This window comes from Rattus norvegicus, chromosome 1, assembly GCF_021556685.1.
Source record: "Rattus norvegicus strain SHRSP/BbbUtx chromosome 1, alternate assembly SHRSP_T2T, whole genome shotgun sequence".
NCBI classification, from domain to species: Eukaryota; Metazoa; Chordata; class Mammalia; order Rodentia; family Muridae; genus Rattus; species Rattus norvegicus.
This window is the reverse complement of record NC_141534.1, coordinates 249,028,754-249,041,240: the sequence shown is the minus strand read 5'-3', so window position 1 is coordinate 249,041,240 and position 12,487 is coordinate 249,028,754. Positions and strand designations below refer to the sequence as shown.

Genomic DNA, 12,487 nt, shown 5'->3' with positions numbered 1-12,487 from the left:
CGTCAGAGAAATTCTAGACCAGGGTGCGGGCTGGGAGTCAAGCTGGCACAAAAGACCTCTGAGAGGATGGGACACAAAGCTCAGACCCAAGGAAAGGGCGGATAGGGAGTGGCCAGGTGTAGACCAGTCTCTTAGCCTGAAAAGTCCGTCGTCTACTGTAAAAGGCCACGGAACAATGGCTGCCTTTGGCTTCACAGCACCTAGGCTCCCCTGTTCCGGTGGGGAAGCAGCTGTAGACAGTGAGGAAAGGAATGAGGTGGCTGCCTTCCAAAAACCTTTATTAAAGCCTTTGCCAGAACGGACCCTTGAGTTTTATATAATTTTCACTTGCTGTGAAATGGTCTTCTTTAGATGTTCCTTTCAACCTTTAAAAAAATGTAAGAGCCACTCCTACTGTGCTCTAAGACTATCCTTGCCAAGGTTTATGGGACCCTGTGGAGATCATTCTCCAACAAAGATGATAACCATTGGCTTTCTTAAACCCTTGTTGTGGTCAGGGCTGGGACAGGAAAAAAAAAAGACACTTGAGCTGCCCAGCATTCAAAATTTAAGGAGGCGGTCACTGCAGAGTATAAGGTTGCCTCACGTGAGACCGGAAAGCATAGCGCCTCCTTAAGCTTGCATCCCGGATGCCTTGCTTGGCTCACCACAGTTCTAGGTTATGCAGCACCTGTGCGTGGCAGAGTATTTTGACCAGGAAGCAGTGACCTCCATCCCCACTGTTACGATGCCCTTCTGGTGCTGTGCTCGCTTGCACACTCAAACTGCGATTTCCCAACCATTCCTCGGGGAAACACAACTTGTTTAACAGGAGAAGTGATCTGTGTAATAAAACTTTGCGAGGGCAAATGGGGAGAGGAGAGTGCCAAGCTGTGCAAATTGGAGTTTAAGGCAGTCTAGGGATCAGGTAAGATTCTGGAGAAGGACTCACAATTAAAACGGTTGCTGGCAGAGTGACGTGAGGAAGATTAAGAAAGAGGAGGAAGAAACTGATGTCTACGGGAAATATTTAACAAGTTCCATGGGTGTTAAGGTTATGAACCATCTTGGAAATTTTCTCAGTTTTCATTATATATATATATATATATATATATATATATATATCATAACTGATCATAGACTTATATCTAGAATATATAAAAGAACTCAAAATAAAAGACAACTCAATTTTAAAATGGGCAAAAGAGGCCAGGGTTGTTTAGTGGTTGGGTATTTTGTCTAGTATATGTGAGGCCCTGGGTTTCAATCCAGGATTTGACTAGAAATTTCTCCAGAAAAATGCAAAAGGCCAGCAAGCACATGAGGAAATGCTTGCCGGGATTCACTATCAGAATACAAATAAAAACTATAAGGAGATTATCCCTTCATATTCAAGTAGGATAGCTATAAACAATGACAGAGACACTAACAAGGCCTGCTGGGTGGAGGCATCGCTACATTGTGCTTCTCTGTGGGGACAAGGCAGACACTTGGAGGAACTGTCTGCTAACCCCTGAAAAGGTCAAATGTGCAGGTATAAGCAGCCTCCACCAATCCTAGGTATGTACTGACAAGAACAGGAAACGTCTGTTCTCACACAAGCCTGTGTTTGAATGCTCACAGGGCTGGGAGTACAGCTCAGTGACAGAGGACCTGCCTGGCATGGAAGGACCATGAGTTCCACCCTTTTTCCCTTTAAAGGAAAAACAAGTTCACAAAAGTATCACTCAGAATCAAGCCTCGGAGCAGAAGAGGCTTGATGCTCAGTAACTAATGCGTTAAATGGCACAGTTTAAAAAAACAAAAAACTCACAAAGCACTAATGCATGCTATAGTGTCAACTGGCCCGAAAATACTGAGGTAAGTGAATTAAGCCACCCTGGAAATACCACGTGCTCTGTAAGTCCAGGTGTGTGAAAATTCACATGAGGATATTCTATAGAGACAGAATAGTGAATGTTTAGGATTAAGCAGGAGGCCAAGGCAGGTGGTGGTGGTGCTAAAGGGCTTAGGGTTTCTCTTAGGGCATGAGAGTGTTCCAGACTGACTGGCGCAGGGACACTCATCTTTGAATATAAATGGGTAAAGTGTATCTCTACAAAACAATATAAAAGAGAAGACATTGAGCACCTCTTTCCCCAACCAAGAATATAGAGGTTTTGTGCTTCAAAAGAGAAGAGTCGCTGCTTCCCATCCCTGAGAGACCTGCAGCCTTTTGTGATGCTGAAGGTTGAGGAGGTTTTCTGTCGAGCTTTCCGAGGGTTTGAGTGGCTAGAGCCTACACAGGGGAAGGGATTAGAGTTTAGGCAGGGACCTAGTATAAGGGTTAGGAGATTGCATTCTTGAGGTCTTCATGTATTCAGACCACCAAAGAAAGCATCATGTGGGTTTCCCGAGGCCTTTGAGGGCTGGAGCGTGAGTCAGCTCTCTGATCTGAGAACAGTTTTTCAGGGAAGAACGAGCCACCAATGTGTCATGGAGGGCAGAAGATGGTCACACCCAGCCGCCCTGCCATGATGCAAGTCCCCGAATGCTGAATCATTTGGTCACCAGGATGGAAACCTCCCCACCATCCTAGGATGTCTCTGAGCCCCATTGTCTGCTGTCTGCATGCTCCCAGAGAGGGAAACTCTCACTGTTCATGACTATGGTGGTCATTCCACGGCATCCTGAGATCCCAGCCTAGAAAGTGCAGGGCAAGGATGAGACCAGGCCTTCGCCTGATGGCGTGACTGGCTCAGATCATTTTCAGACCACATACAAATGGCCACTCTGAGAGATGGCTCTCTGAAGTGGAGATCTCTGTTTGTGTAGGACAACTGCAGCAAAGGAGGGGTAAGTCCTAAGACTGATCCTGTCCCAGGCTGTCATAAGAGAAGCAGAAACACATGCGTCTCAAACCAGAGTCCAAGCTGAAGGTTTTTATTCTACCTTCTATCCTTTCCTAGCCAAAGATAGTAACCACAGAGACGAAGAAGTGTAGATGGCATCGCTGCTGTCCCAGGTCAGCTAATCAAGGTAAGTAGTTTCATCTACCCCAGGCTGGCCTCAGACAGCCCATCACTGATGTACTAGCTTTAACTGCACTCTATGGAGCTAGTGGAACCAGCTCTTCCTCACACACACGACAATCAGCAGGAAAGGGTAGCTTCTTCCTAACCCCACATGGAAATGCTTTTGAAGCTTCAGTAAAGGAAGAAGCCATCAGGGAGCTCACCAGGCACTGGCTTCCAGCTTAGTCTAAGCACCCAAAGCCATTTTGACTATTTCAAGGTTCAAATTGTCACTGATCTCCAGAACAACCAAATGCTCAAAGCAGAAAACAAGGCCTTTTTGCTACTTCAAAGACTGGACAATAGGGTTCAAATGATTGCAAGTGATTCTTTATAAGATTTACATCTTTAGGGGTTGGGGATTTAGCTCAGTGGTAGAGCGCTTGCCTAGGAAGCGCAAGGCCCTGGGTTCGGTCCCCAGCTCCGAAAAAATGAACCAAAAAAAAAAAAAAACAAACAAAAACAAAAACAATTACATCTTTAGCTTAGGACATGAGTTTACCAGCTGTGAGCCACATATGAGAGGCATTGGCGTTTTCCTAAGGTTTGGTTTAGCTCCATTTGAAAATACTTCAGTGTAGACTGCTTGCCTAGCAAGCAGGAAGCCATAGGTTCAATTCCTAGCATACATACACACCCTACCTCCTTTCTTCCCTCCTCCCTGACCCTAACAAATTTATCTCAACAAAGGCATTACTGCTCGATTCCTCACTGCCTCTCAAGTGTAATGGTCTGTGCTTGGCAGTAAAGAACCAGCATTTTAGGAAGAGGTGGGGCAGAGAAGAAGCTGGTTACAGTTACTCACAGTTTTTCCAATCAGATTTTTAAATGTGGGTAGTTTTCCTTTATAAAGTCTTTTTAAATTATTTCCTATTCTTTTTTTCAACTCAGTATGAATCTTCTCTGGTTTGCCATATGTGTTCATGTACAGTGACCCCTCTTTGGATGCAAGAAGGGCAATCCCGGAGCTGCTAACATGAGAGCTGGTGATGTTTGACTTGGCTTCCCAGGTCCCCTTTCACCATTACTGAGTAGAGCTAGGGTTACACTGGCAAGTTTGTCAAGACAAAAACTGGCACTGTCTGTGCTTGAGCCCACCTACCTGTAAGGTAACTTGAGGCTTTTGAACTCCACAAAATTTAGACAGGGAGAGAATTCTTAAAAACAAAACAAAGGGGCTGGAGAGATGACTCAGCAGTTAAGAGCACTGACTGCTCTTCGAGAGGCCCTGAGTTCAGCCACCATGTGATGGCTCACAACCACCTACAGTGGGATCAGATGCCCTCTTCTGGCACGCGGGTATGCATGCAGAATAGAACATACATACATAAAATAAACAAATATTAAAGTGCTTTAAAAAAAACCAAAACGACAAAAAAGATAAACACCCTTAGTCAAATGTTTAACCTGCAGACTTTAGCCACTTGCCAAAGACTCTACTTTGTCGAGCCAATAGATTTAGAGCAGAGGGAGTGCATATGGAGGAGGGGGGGCTTGAATGTTTTACAAGCAGGACTAACAATGTGGTTAGTCAGCAAGCATGGCTTCATCCAAACCCACTCTCCCCACACAGCTGTGAAAATATAAATTCACTGCACTGTTGTAACCAACACACCCAGAAACAAAAAATATGATGCCTAAGAACTAATTAGATGGGGTTGGGGATTTAGCTCAGTGGTAGAGCGCTTGTCTAGGAAGCGCAAGGCCCTGGGTTCGGTCCCCAGCTCCGAAAAAAGAACCAAAAAAAAAAAAGAACTAATTAGATGAATAACACAGGACAGCAACACACAGGAAGGACTGTTTGGGCAACGTGCTATGGGCCAAGGTAATACCGTTGTTCTTTGGACCTCCACAAAACCCAAAACTGCAGGTATTCGAGTCTTTTATATCAGATTGGTTAGTATGTGCACACCACATATTCACCTCTAGATCACTTAGAGCAACCGATATGATGTCAATGCTTTGTAAATAGTCGCTGTGCTGTGCTGCGTGGGGAATAATGACCAGAAAAACCAGCTGTATATGCTTATAAGAACTTACGTGTGCTTGTGAGTGTTACTTGGAACTGAACCTAGGTCCTCTAACATGTTAGGCAAATGCCACACCACCATGCTATATCAGCAGGACTTTTTTGTATTTATTTTGACTTGGGGTCTCACTAAGTGGCCTTGAACTTGCAATATTTCTGCCTCGGGCTCCCGAGTAGTTGAGATTATAGGTCTATGGCGTCAGGCCTGGCTAGATATTTGTGGGTAGGAGGGAGGCAGCAGTTATCGGAGTTTAAACTCAGGGCTTTCTGTGTAATAGGCAAGTTCTCTATCATGACACCACAGCACTGGCATGATTTTTCTTTCAAATACTTTCAATTTGTATGGCCAAGCCTGCAGATATGGAGAGTCAACTATACACTAGAATTCATAGTGCTGTAAATTTCCCTGAGAGGCCACCAAAGAGCAGGACAGGGTGGGAATGAGTCCACCAGCAAGTAAGTAAGACACTAAAGGTCAGAAGGACAGGAGGACTCACCGCTTTCAGCATTGTGCTAAGGCCAGCAGCTCACTGTAGAGTGACCTACAATAGCACCTTTATGCCTGGTTTACTTCAAAGGTAATTAGGACCTGTCAATCACTCGTGGGTCCCAAGCCTAATTTAAATGTGGGCTAACTCTAGACTCGCTTTCCAACCATGTCAATGTTCTTGTTTTCTATGCATTTGGAATTAGGTGTGCATTGTATAGACAAAAGCGCACAGCGCTGTTACAACCTGTCTGAGCAGCCAGGCAGGATACACAAAAAACAACTGGGAAACAGAACGGGAATGTATGGCTGGGGTGCTGCTGGGGTGTTGCACCTTCAGATGAAGGGTGTAAGTCACAAGGCCCAAGGCAAAGGAATGTATTTCAGCTGTGCCAGTTTTACTAAGCATTTCCACCAGACTCTAAAGTAAAGAGACAGATATGAAGAGGCTGTACTTCAGGGAAGACCAGTGACTTTCTGACACTGTGCGACGTGTACATCAAAAAGGGGCTCTTCTTTAAAGAATCCTCCCGATAAAAACAGGACAGCCAGCCCCTGCCCAGCTATACCATAAGTGACAATAAAATGAAAAACCGCTCACAGCCTTCAGGAGGGCAGCTGAGACAAAGAGAAGAGACATTCCCAAGCCCCACTCTAACAGAGCCGTGGTGACCACTCCTAGCCTCCAGAGACAGAGCAGGGAGGAGACAATTGGTTCTCTCAATTATAAATTAACCAGCCCAGGGTCTGACCAGTGAAGGTGTTTAGAAACTGCTCCCCAACAGCCTCAGGGTTGGGAGAGTCAGAAGAAAGCAAGTCACTCTGCTAACCGTCCTAAAACTCACAGCCAAGCCAAACGACCCTCCTTCCGAAGCTTCATTTAGGTTAATAAAGAAGTGTGAAGAACTGAAATGTGAGCGTTCTAGAAACAATTTCCCAGAGAGAATCGCTGAAGGAAGCAGGAATGTTTAGCAAGGGTAGGACCGGTGGCGGTGCAATCCTGGGTGCGTTCACTGGGGGTTCAGTCTTGGCAGGACCAAGGGCTTCCCCTTCCACTGGTGCTCTTACTAGGCTATGCATTGCTACCTATGAGGTCAGAGTCCAGGGTCAGTCCATATATAGTCTTTGGGTAGTGGCTTAGTCCCTGGAAGCTCTGGTTTAGCATTCCTTTCACTGTGGATTTTTACAACACAGTTATATAGAAGCAGAAGTAACTGATCTCGTCACCAAAAAGATAACACAGATTTTTCACATCATGTCATGGTCATGGTGAATACCTTAAAATATTATGGCTATTTAGGGAGAACGGTTGTCACTATTTGCCTAGGTTAGAGGGATTTCCTCGAACAGGAGGCTATCACATGCTAGGTAACAATGGCCACTGTGGTAAGAAAGAGGCACTTAAGTTACCATCTCACAATTTCAAAAGCGTCTTCTGTCTCATAAATGCAATTCAACATAATTCTCTCCTTTACTGATGTTTTCTATTGGGTTTGGTGCGTTTAAAGTGTTATTTTACGCCTGTAGACTTCGTTGAAGAGGTAGGTGGACAGCACACACACACACACACACACACACACACACACACACACACACACACACACACAAAAGACTTGAGAATGCCTGTCCAAAGTTAATGGACAAAGCCATTTTTCTGTCATCAGAAAAATCTCTAATTTCCCCACTCCCTGCATAGGCCTGTGTGTATTTTATGGCCAGTGTCACTGCAGAGTCAACTCAGACTTGAGACCTGTGAGTTGGAATATCCAAACTCCAATAACCAGAAGTGACTCCTGTAAGAATCCTATCTTGACAGATCTTACTTTATCCTTTCCATTAATTAACACAAGATAGAGAATAAAAAATCAAGTTTACCGAAATAACGGAAACAGGTGTGCCTGTAATCTCAAGATTCGGAAGGATCACAAATTCAAGGACAAGCTAGGCCTTGTACATAGCAAGCTCCAGGCCTGTATCATAAGACTGTATATCCAAAACTGCTAAAGGAGGGTGAAGGAAAGGAGAAAAAGTAAAAAATAAAAATAAAAATAAAAATAAAAAACTTTCAAAAGGTGATGGAAAGAAACTCAAACTCTTACCAGACACCACTGGGCTTCAGACAGACGCTGTCTCCCACTTTGCCTTACGTCCACTGTGGACAGAGGTCTCATTCCATTCCCACAAGGCCACATGAGACCAGCTTTCTTCTGATCGACGTAACTCCAAGCAGCCAGCCCAATGTGGCCAGAAGGCAGGGTTCTCACAATGGCCCTTGTCCCAGTATACACAGACTTCTTAACTTCCCTGTCATTTTTACAAAACCTTCGGACTAACAAAGTGGACCGCTCCTTTTTGCCTTTAAAAATATCGTCCACGTCTTCACAATTATCAGAGAATTCCTCCAAAGGGTTCAGAAAAGTCTTGGCAGAGGGACCATGAGTAAATCCGTCCTCGCAAAAGCCACCACCTGAGGAGAGAGCCTCAGCCTTCCGGCAGGAGCTTTCAAAGCACAGGTATTCATCCCGCAGCGAGGTGCAGTGGTCACACTTCAGCTGCCCATTCTTACTACCACAGGTTCTTGTCAACTCCACCAGTTTGCAAGTATACGCCATGTAATTTTTGTTTTGCTGCCCCCCAGGAAGAGTAACACAGTTTGCACAGTCATCCAAAATGAATTTTTCTGACAGGGTATGGAAAGCACCTGGCATTGTCCTGTCACCTGCATAATGGAAATGAAATACCGCCATGTTGCGGTCAGAGTGAGGTCCGCTGGACTCCATGATCCCAGGCTGGTTTCCCAAAGGGCTCACGTCCATGGGAGAGTCCTCCATCTCCAGTTCGATCCCAGGAAACACCTTCCTTTCCAGTGGAGAAGGAATCCCAGGCTGCAAACACAGGTGTTCTTCTGTGACAGAGTCACAGACTTCACAGAGCTGGCTCGGGGGAAGCGCATGCTGGTGGCTTTGCAATAAGCTGTTGCAGTTAACCGCGTGGTTTTTCGTGGAACCTGGCACATTTTCCTCCCAGCACCTTTCATTGTGATTCTCGTCGCTGTCTAGTTCCCCCCTCGCTATTGAGAAGACCTGGGAAAAATCAGTTCTAGGAGACTCTTCCTCAGGTTCGTTCCGCTGTGAGATGGTACGAGGGGTGAGCCCACCCTGTCTGCCAGCTCGTGTCTTAGGAATGCCGGCTTCTGAGACCTTTTCACCCCGCTCCTCTGCCACTGACTGGGCAGAAGCCACTTTCCTTTGAGGCACCGGGATGAGGAAGGAAGCGGCCATTTCTTCGGACGTCATCTTGACCAGCGTCCTTGAGTTGCTACTCTTCTGTGTTCCCTTCCCTGGCGATCATGTCCAGACAACAGATAATCTCAGATAATTCCAGTCGTGAGAAGTAAGGTGACAGTTCCTTTCATTCAGATATATTAAGAGCCAAACAAAATTTTCCAGTTGTAATTTCCTACAAGGACAGTTTGTTTTACACCAGTATTTCAAAACAACAGTTCACTTTTCTTTTCTCTGTTGCCTGAAGCTAATTTTTTAGAAGGATTTTGTTCAAGGTCACATTCTGCAACTTGGGGTTGTATCGTTAATGTGCAATGATTTAAAAATCCAGTTTGAGTGTTTTCTGTTCCCTGTAAGGAAAGAGATAATGTCAAACATTATGGCATTAACTAGGTTTTCAAAAGCGAGTTGATGGTTTTAAGTTAATGAAAAATATAGGTCAGTTCTGAGGAGAGAGTTTTTGCAATCAAAAGTTTGAATACTTCAAGCATTTATTCTTTTGGCTTTACAATACTGAACTGCTTCCAGCAAAAATGGAGTACAAAAATCAGATTTATCCTGGTGCATTAAATAAAGTCTAAGCAGAAAAAAAAAAAGAATGGTTTTCACATGATGAACAGTCAAAACAATATCTTAATAACTGATGCAAAAGAAAAAATGAAGTATACACATAGTGTAAATACCTGAGCTCACTGTTTGGAGAGTTTCTAGGCCCAAGTAGAACCCAATAGTGTATGTGTGTGTATGTGTGTGTGTGTGTTTGTGTGTGTGTGTGTGTGTGTGTGTGTGTGTGTGTGTAAGAAAAAAAGCTAGAACTTCAGAAACGTCAAAGGTGCTAGAGACTTAAGACAAGAGTTGCAAAGATAAAACAATATATTTCTCATCAGAAACAATGCAAGCAAGGAAAGGATAGAATAAGAAAAAAATTATTAAGCAGAATTCAATAGCAAAGAAATGTCTTCAACAAATGAAGATGAAGTGAGACCCTTTTCAGACATGCAGAAGCAAAATGATCCTAGCAGGGTTAAACTACAGAAAGTAATAAAGGAAGACCTTTTTGTGCAGAAAAAAATCTAGATATGTCTATATGTAAAGGAACAGAAGGCCTAAATGTATTAAAATGTGCATGATTTTTTCATTTCTTTAAATCGCTTAGCATGATAATTGATCATTTAAAGCAAAAATAGTGACTATGAGTTGTAGGAGTTCTAATAAACATTGAACTGAATTGTCTGGTCAGAACAGAGGTTAAGAGGAGGGAATCAGAACATTAATTCTACAAGGTTATTTCTACATGAATATGGTTATTTGAAGGCAGACTAAAGGTGTACACTCTGATCACTTAGAAAAAAAGCATTAGAATTAAAATCATTAATAATTCAGTTAATTTTAAACATTCACAAAACCAAAAGGCAAACGAGGATGATTTGAGACAAAAAGGGAGAAAGAAATTAAACAGTGGAAGTAAATATTCCAAAATCTGTCTTTAGTCAACATTTCTGTCCCCTCCCCACTCATAAACTAAACACTTAAAGAAAATATCCCTTTGGTTTCACTTGGATAAGAGATCGTTCAGTCGGATATAAGTAAACATAAAAGACTTTGATTTATGGAGGTGTGGTATTTTAAATGGCTCAGCCAATTTAATGGTTTGGTCTGTTTTTTTCTTTAACCAAATTGAACCTCTCCCTTGTGCTACACATTATACTGTGGGGTAGACAGCCAGCACCTGCTAACGACCCTAACAAAGTCAAACAAATTCCCATGAGATGTAGGAGGAACTGTGAGGAAGTCTGGGAGTAGGTCACGGGACTCTGGCTCAGCTGCTGCTGAACCTCCCCCCTACCCCGCCTCGAGCAACGTCCCCCGCATCCCCGCATACCCCCGTGCCCCCACATGCCCCCGTGCTCCCTCTGCCAATGGTATGTGAACACATCATCTTGAGAGAGGCTCCTCTGGCCTCAGTCAAGGAGCCAGCACCTGCAACCTCATAAGAGACCCTCAACCACCAGCAGCAGTGGCACATGCCTTTAATTCCTGGACTTGGGAGGAGGCAGAGGCAGGCAGATCTTTGTGGGTTTGAGGTTAGCCTGGTCTACACAGTGAGTTCTAGGACAGTCAGTGTTACACAAATAAACCCTGTCTTGAATAAACCAAAAGGGAGAAAGAGAAAGAGAGAAGAAAGGGAGAAAGAGAGGGTAGACCCTCGATCATATAAGGCCTGTTGGAAATTCCTAACCTGAGTTATAGGGAATAATACATGCTTATTGGTTTTCGCCATAAATTTTGTTGTATAGTGCTGTATAGCAACAGATAATACGAGTTCTGCTTTCTGTACTTGGGAAGCTGGAAACCAAGGCTTAGAAAAGCTAAGTCAAAGAATAGTGAGGGGTTCCAATCTAAGAGGCTTTCCTAATCATGAACTGGGCTGTTTTCTCTTCCATCCAGTCTGAGACCTCATGGTTTCAGGTTCTGTTGTTTATAGACACACGACTGCTGGGAGTAGCCTATCTTTTATTGAGTTTGGTTCAGAATGCTGGAGATCGTAGACAGTCCACTGAAGCAATGATCTTTGTTTTGCTTCCAGCTGTAGTCAGGAAAGAGAAACATCACGGGGAACTGACTCCCTAGCTTGGCTCCATCTCAGGGTATTCCTCTTTTTTTTTCAACAAATGTTTACCGAGTGCAAAATTAAATGAGGCAAGCATCTTGCCCTTGACTTCTTTATGAGCTAATAAATGAGCAGTCAAGGTATGTTACAAACCGGGCTGTGCAAACGCCGAGGAGGAGTACCTAAAACAGATGAGGTGAGATTAGTTTTCGCAGTGGGATCCTGGAGACGATAACTGAGATGCATTATTAAAGACAAAGCAGGAGTCAGCAGAATGATGAGGTGGAGTGAGCCTTAAAAGAAGAGCATTGTGAAGGGAAATGCACAAAGGCAGCCAAACACGGGGTCTGGAACCTCTGGACGATACCATATAGTCAGGACTTGAGTTTTCCTTCTGCAAAATAGAAATAGAATTACCTTGAAAAATAAGGTTGTGAGTGAAATGCTTTGAAAGATACCAAGTCAGGGAGTGTGTCTGTTATTCTCTACTATCCACAAAGAAGACCAACAAAGCTCAGACGAGATGGTGACATGGAGTTTTTTTTTTTTAAGATTTATTTATTTAATGTATGTGAGCAAGTACACTGTCACTGTCTTCAGACACACCAGAAGAGGGCCTCAGATCTCATTACAGATGGTTGTGAGCCACCATGTGGTTGCTGGGAATTGAACTCAGGACCTCTGGAAGAGCAGTCAGTGCTCTTAACAGCTGAGCCATCTCTCCAGTCCTCTGCTTGGGTTTTGTTTCTGTTTTGTAACTGGAATCAACGCCTCAAAGTATCCGTTTTATGACCATCAATTGGCTATCACGCTTAAATTATCCCTTCCACATTATATTATCAGGAAGAAACACGTATGTTGCATATATCAAAAGTGGATAGCCAACCAATGACTGTTGATTTCTATCTAGACCCTCTGGGACAGGTTGACTTTAAAAGAAGTGGCCATATCACATTAGAATTAATGAACATTGCAATATTGTCTAAATAAAATTAGAAGCACCAAAAGGTGGAGCATAGACTAACAGCTTTGAAAAGCAAAAGG

At 43.7% G+C, this 12,487-nt stretch overlaps 1 protein-coding gene across 1 annotated transcript in view; it reads right to left on the bottom strand.

Annotated features, from left to right (window-relative positions):
- Plce1 (phospholipase C, epsilon 1) overlaps positions 1-12,487 on the bottom strand; it is a 307,957-nt gene that overhangs the window by 264,767 nt on the left and 30,703 nt on the right. The window contains exon 2 of the mRNA NM_053758.3: positions 7,648-9,182. Within this exon, the coding sequence (NP_446210.2) occupies positions 7,648-8,844 (1,197 nt within the window). The 5' untranslated portion in view covers positions 8,845-9,182. The remainder of the gene's footprint in view (positions 1-7,647; positions 9,183-12,487) is intronic.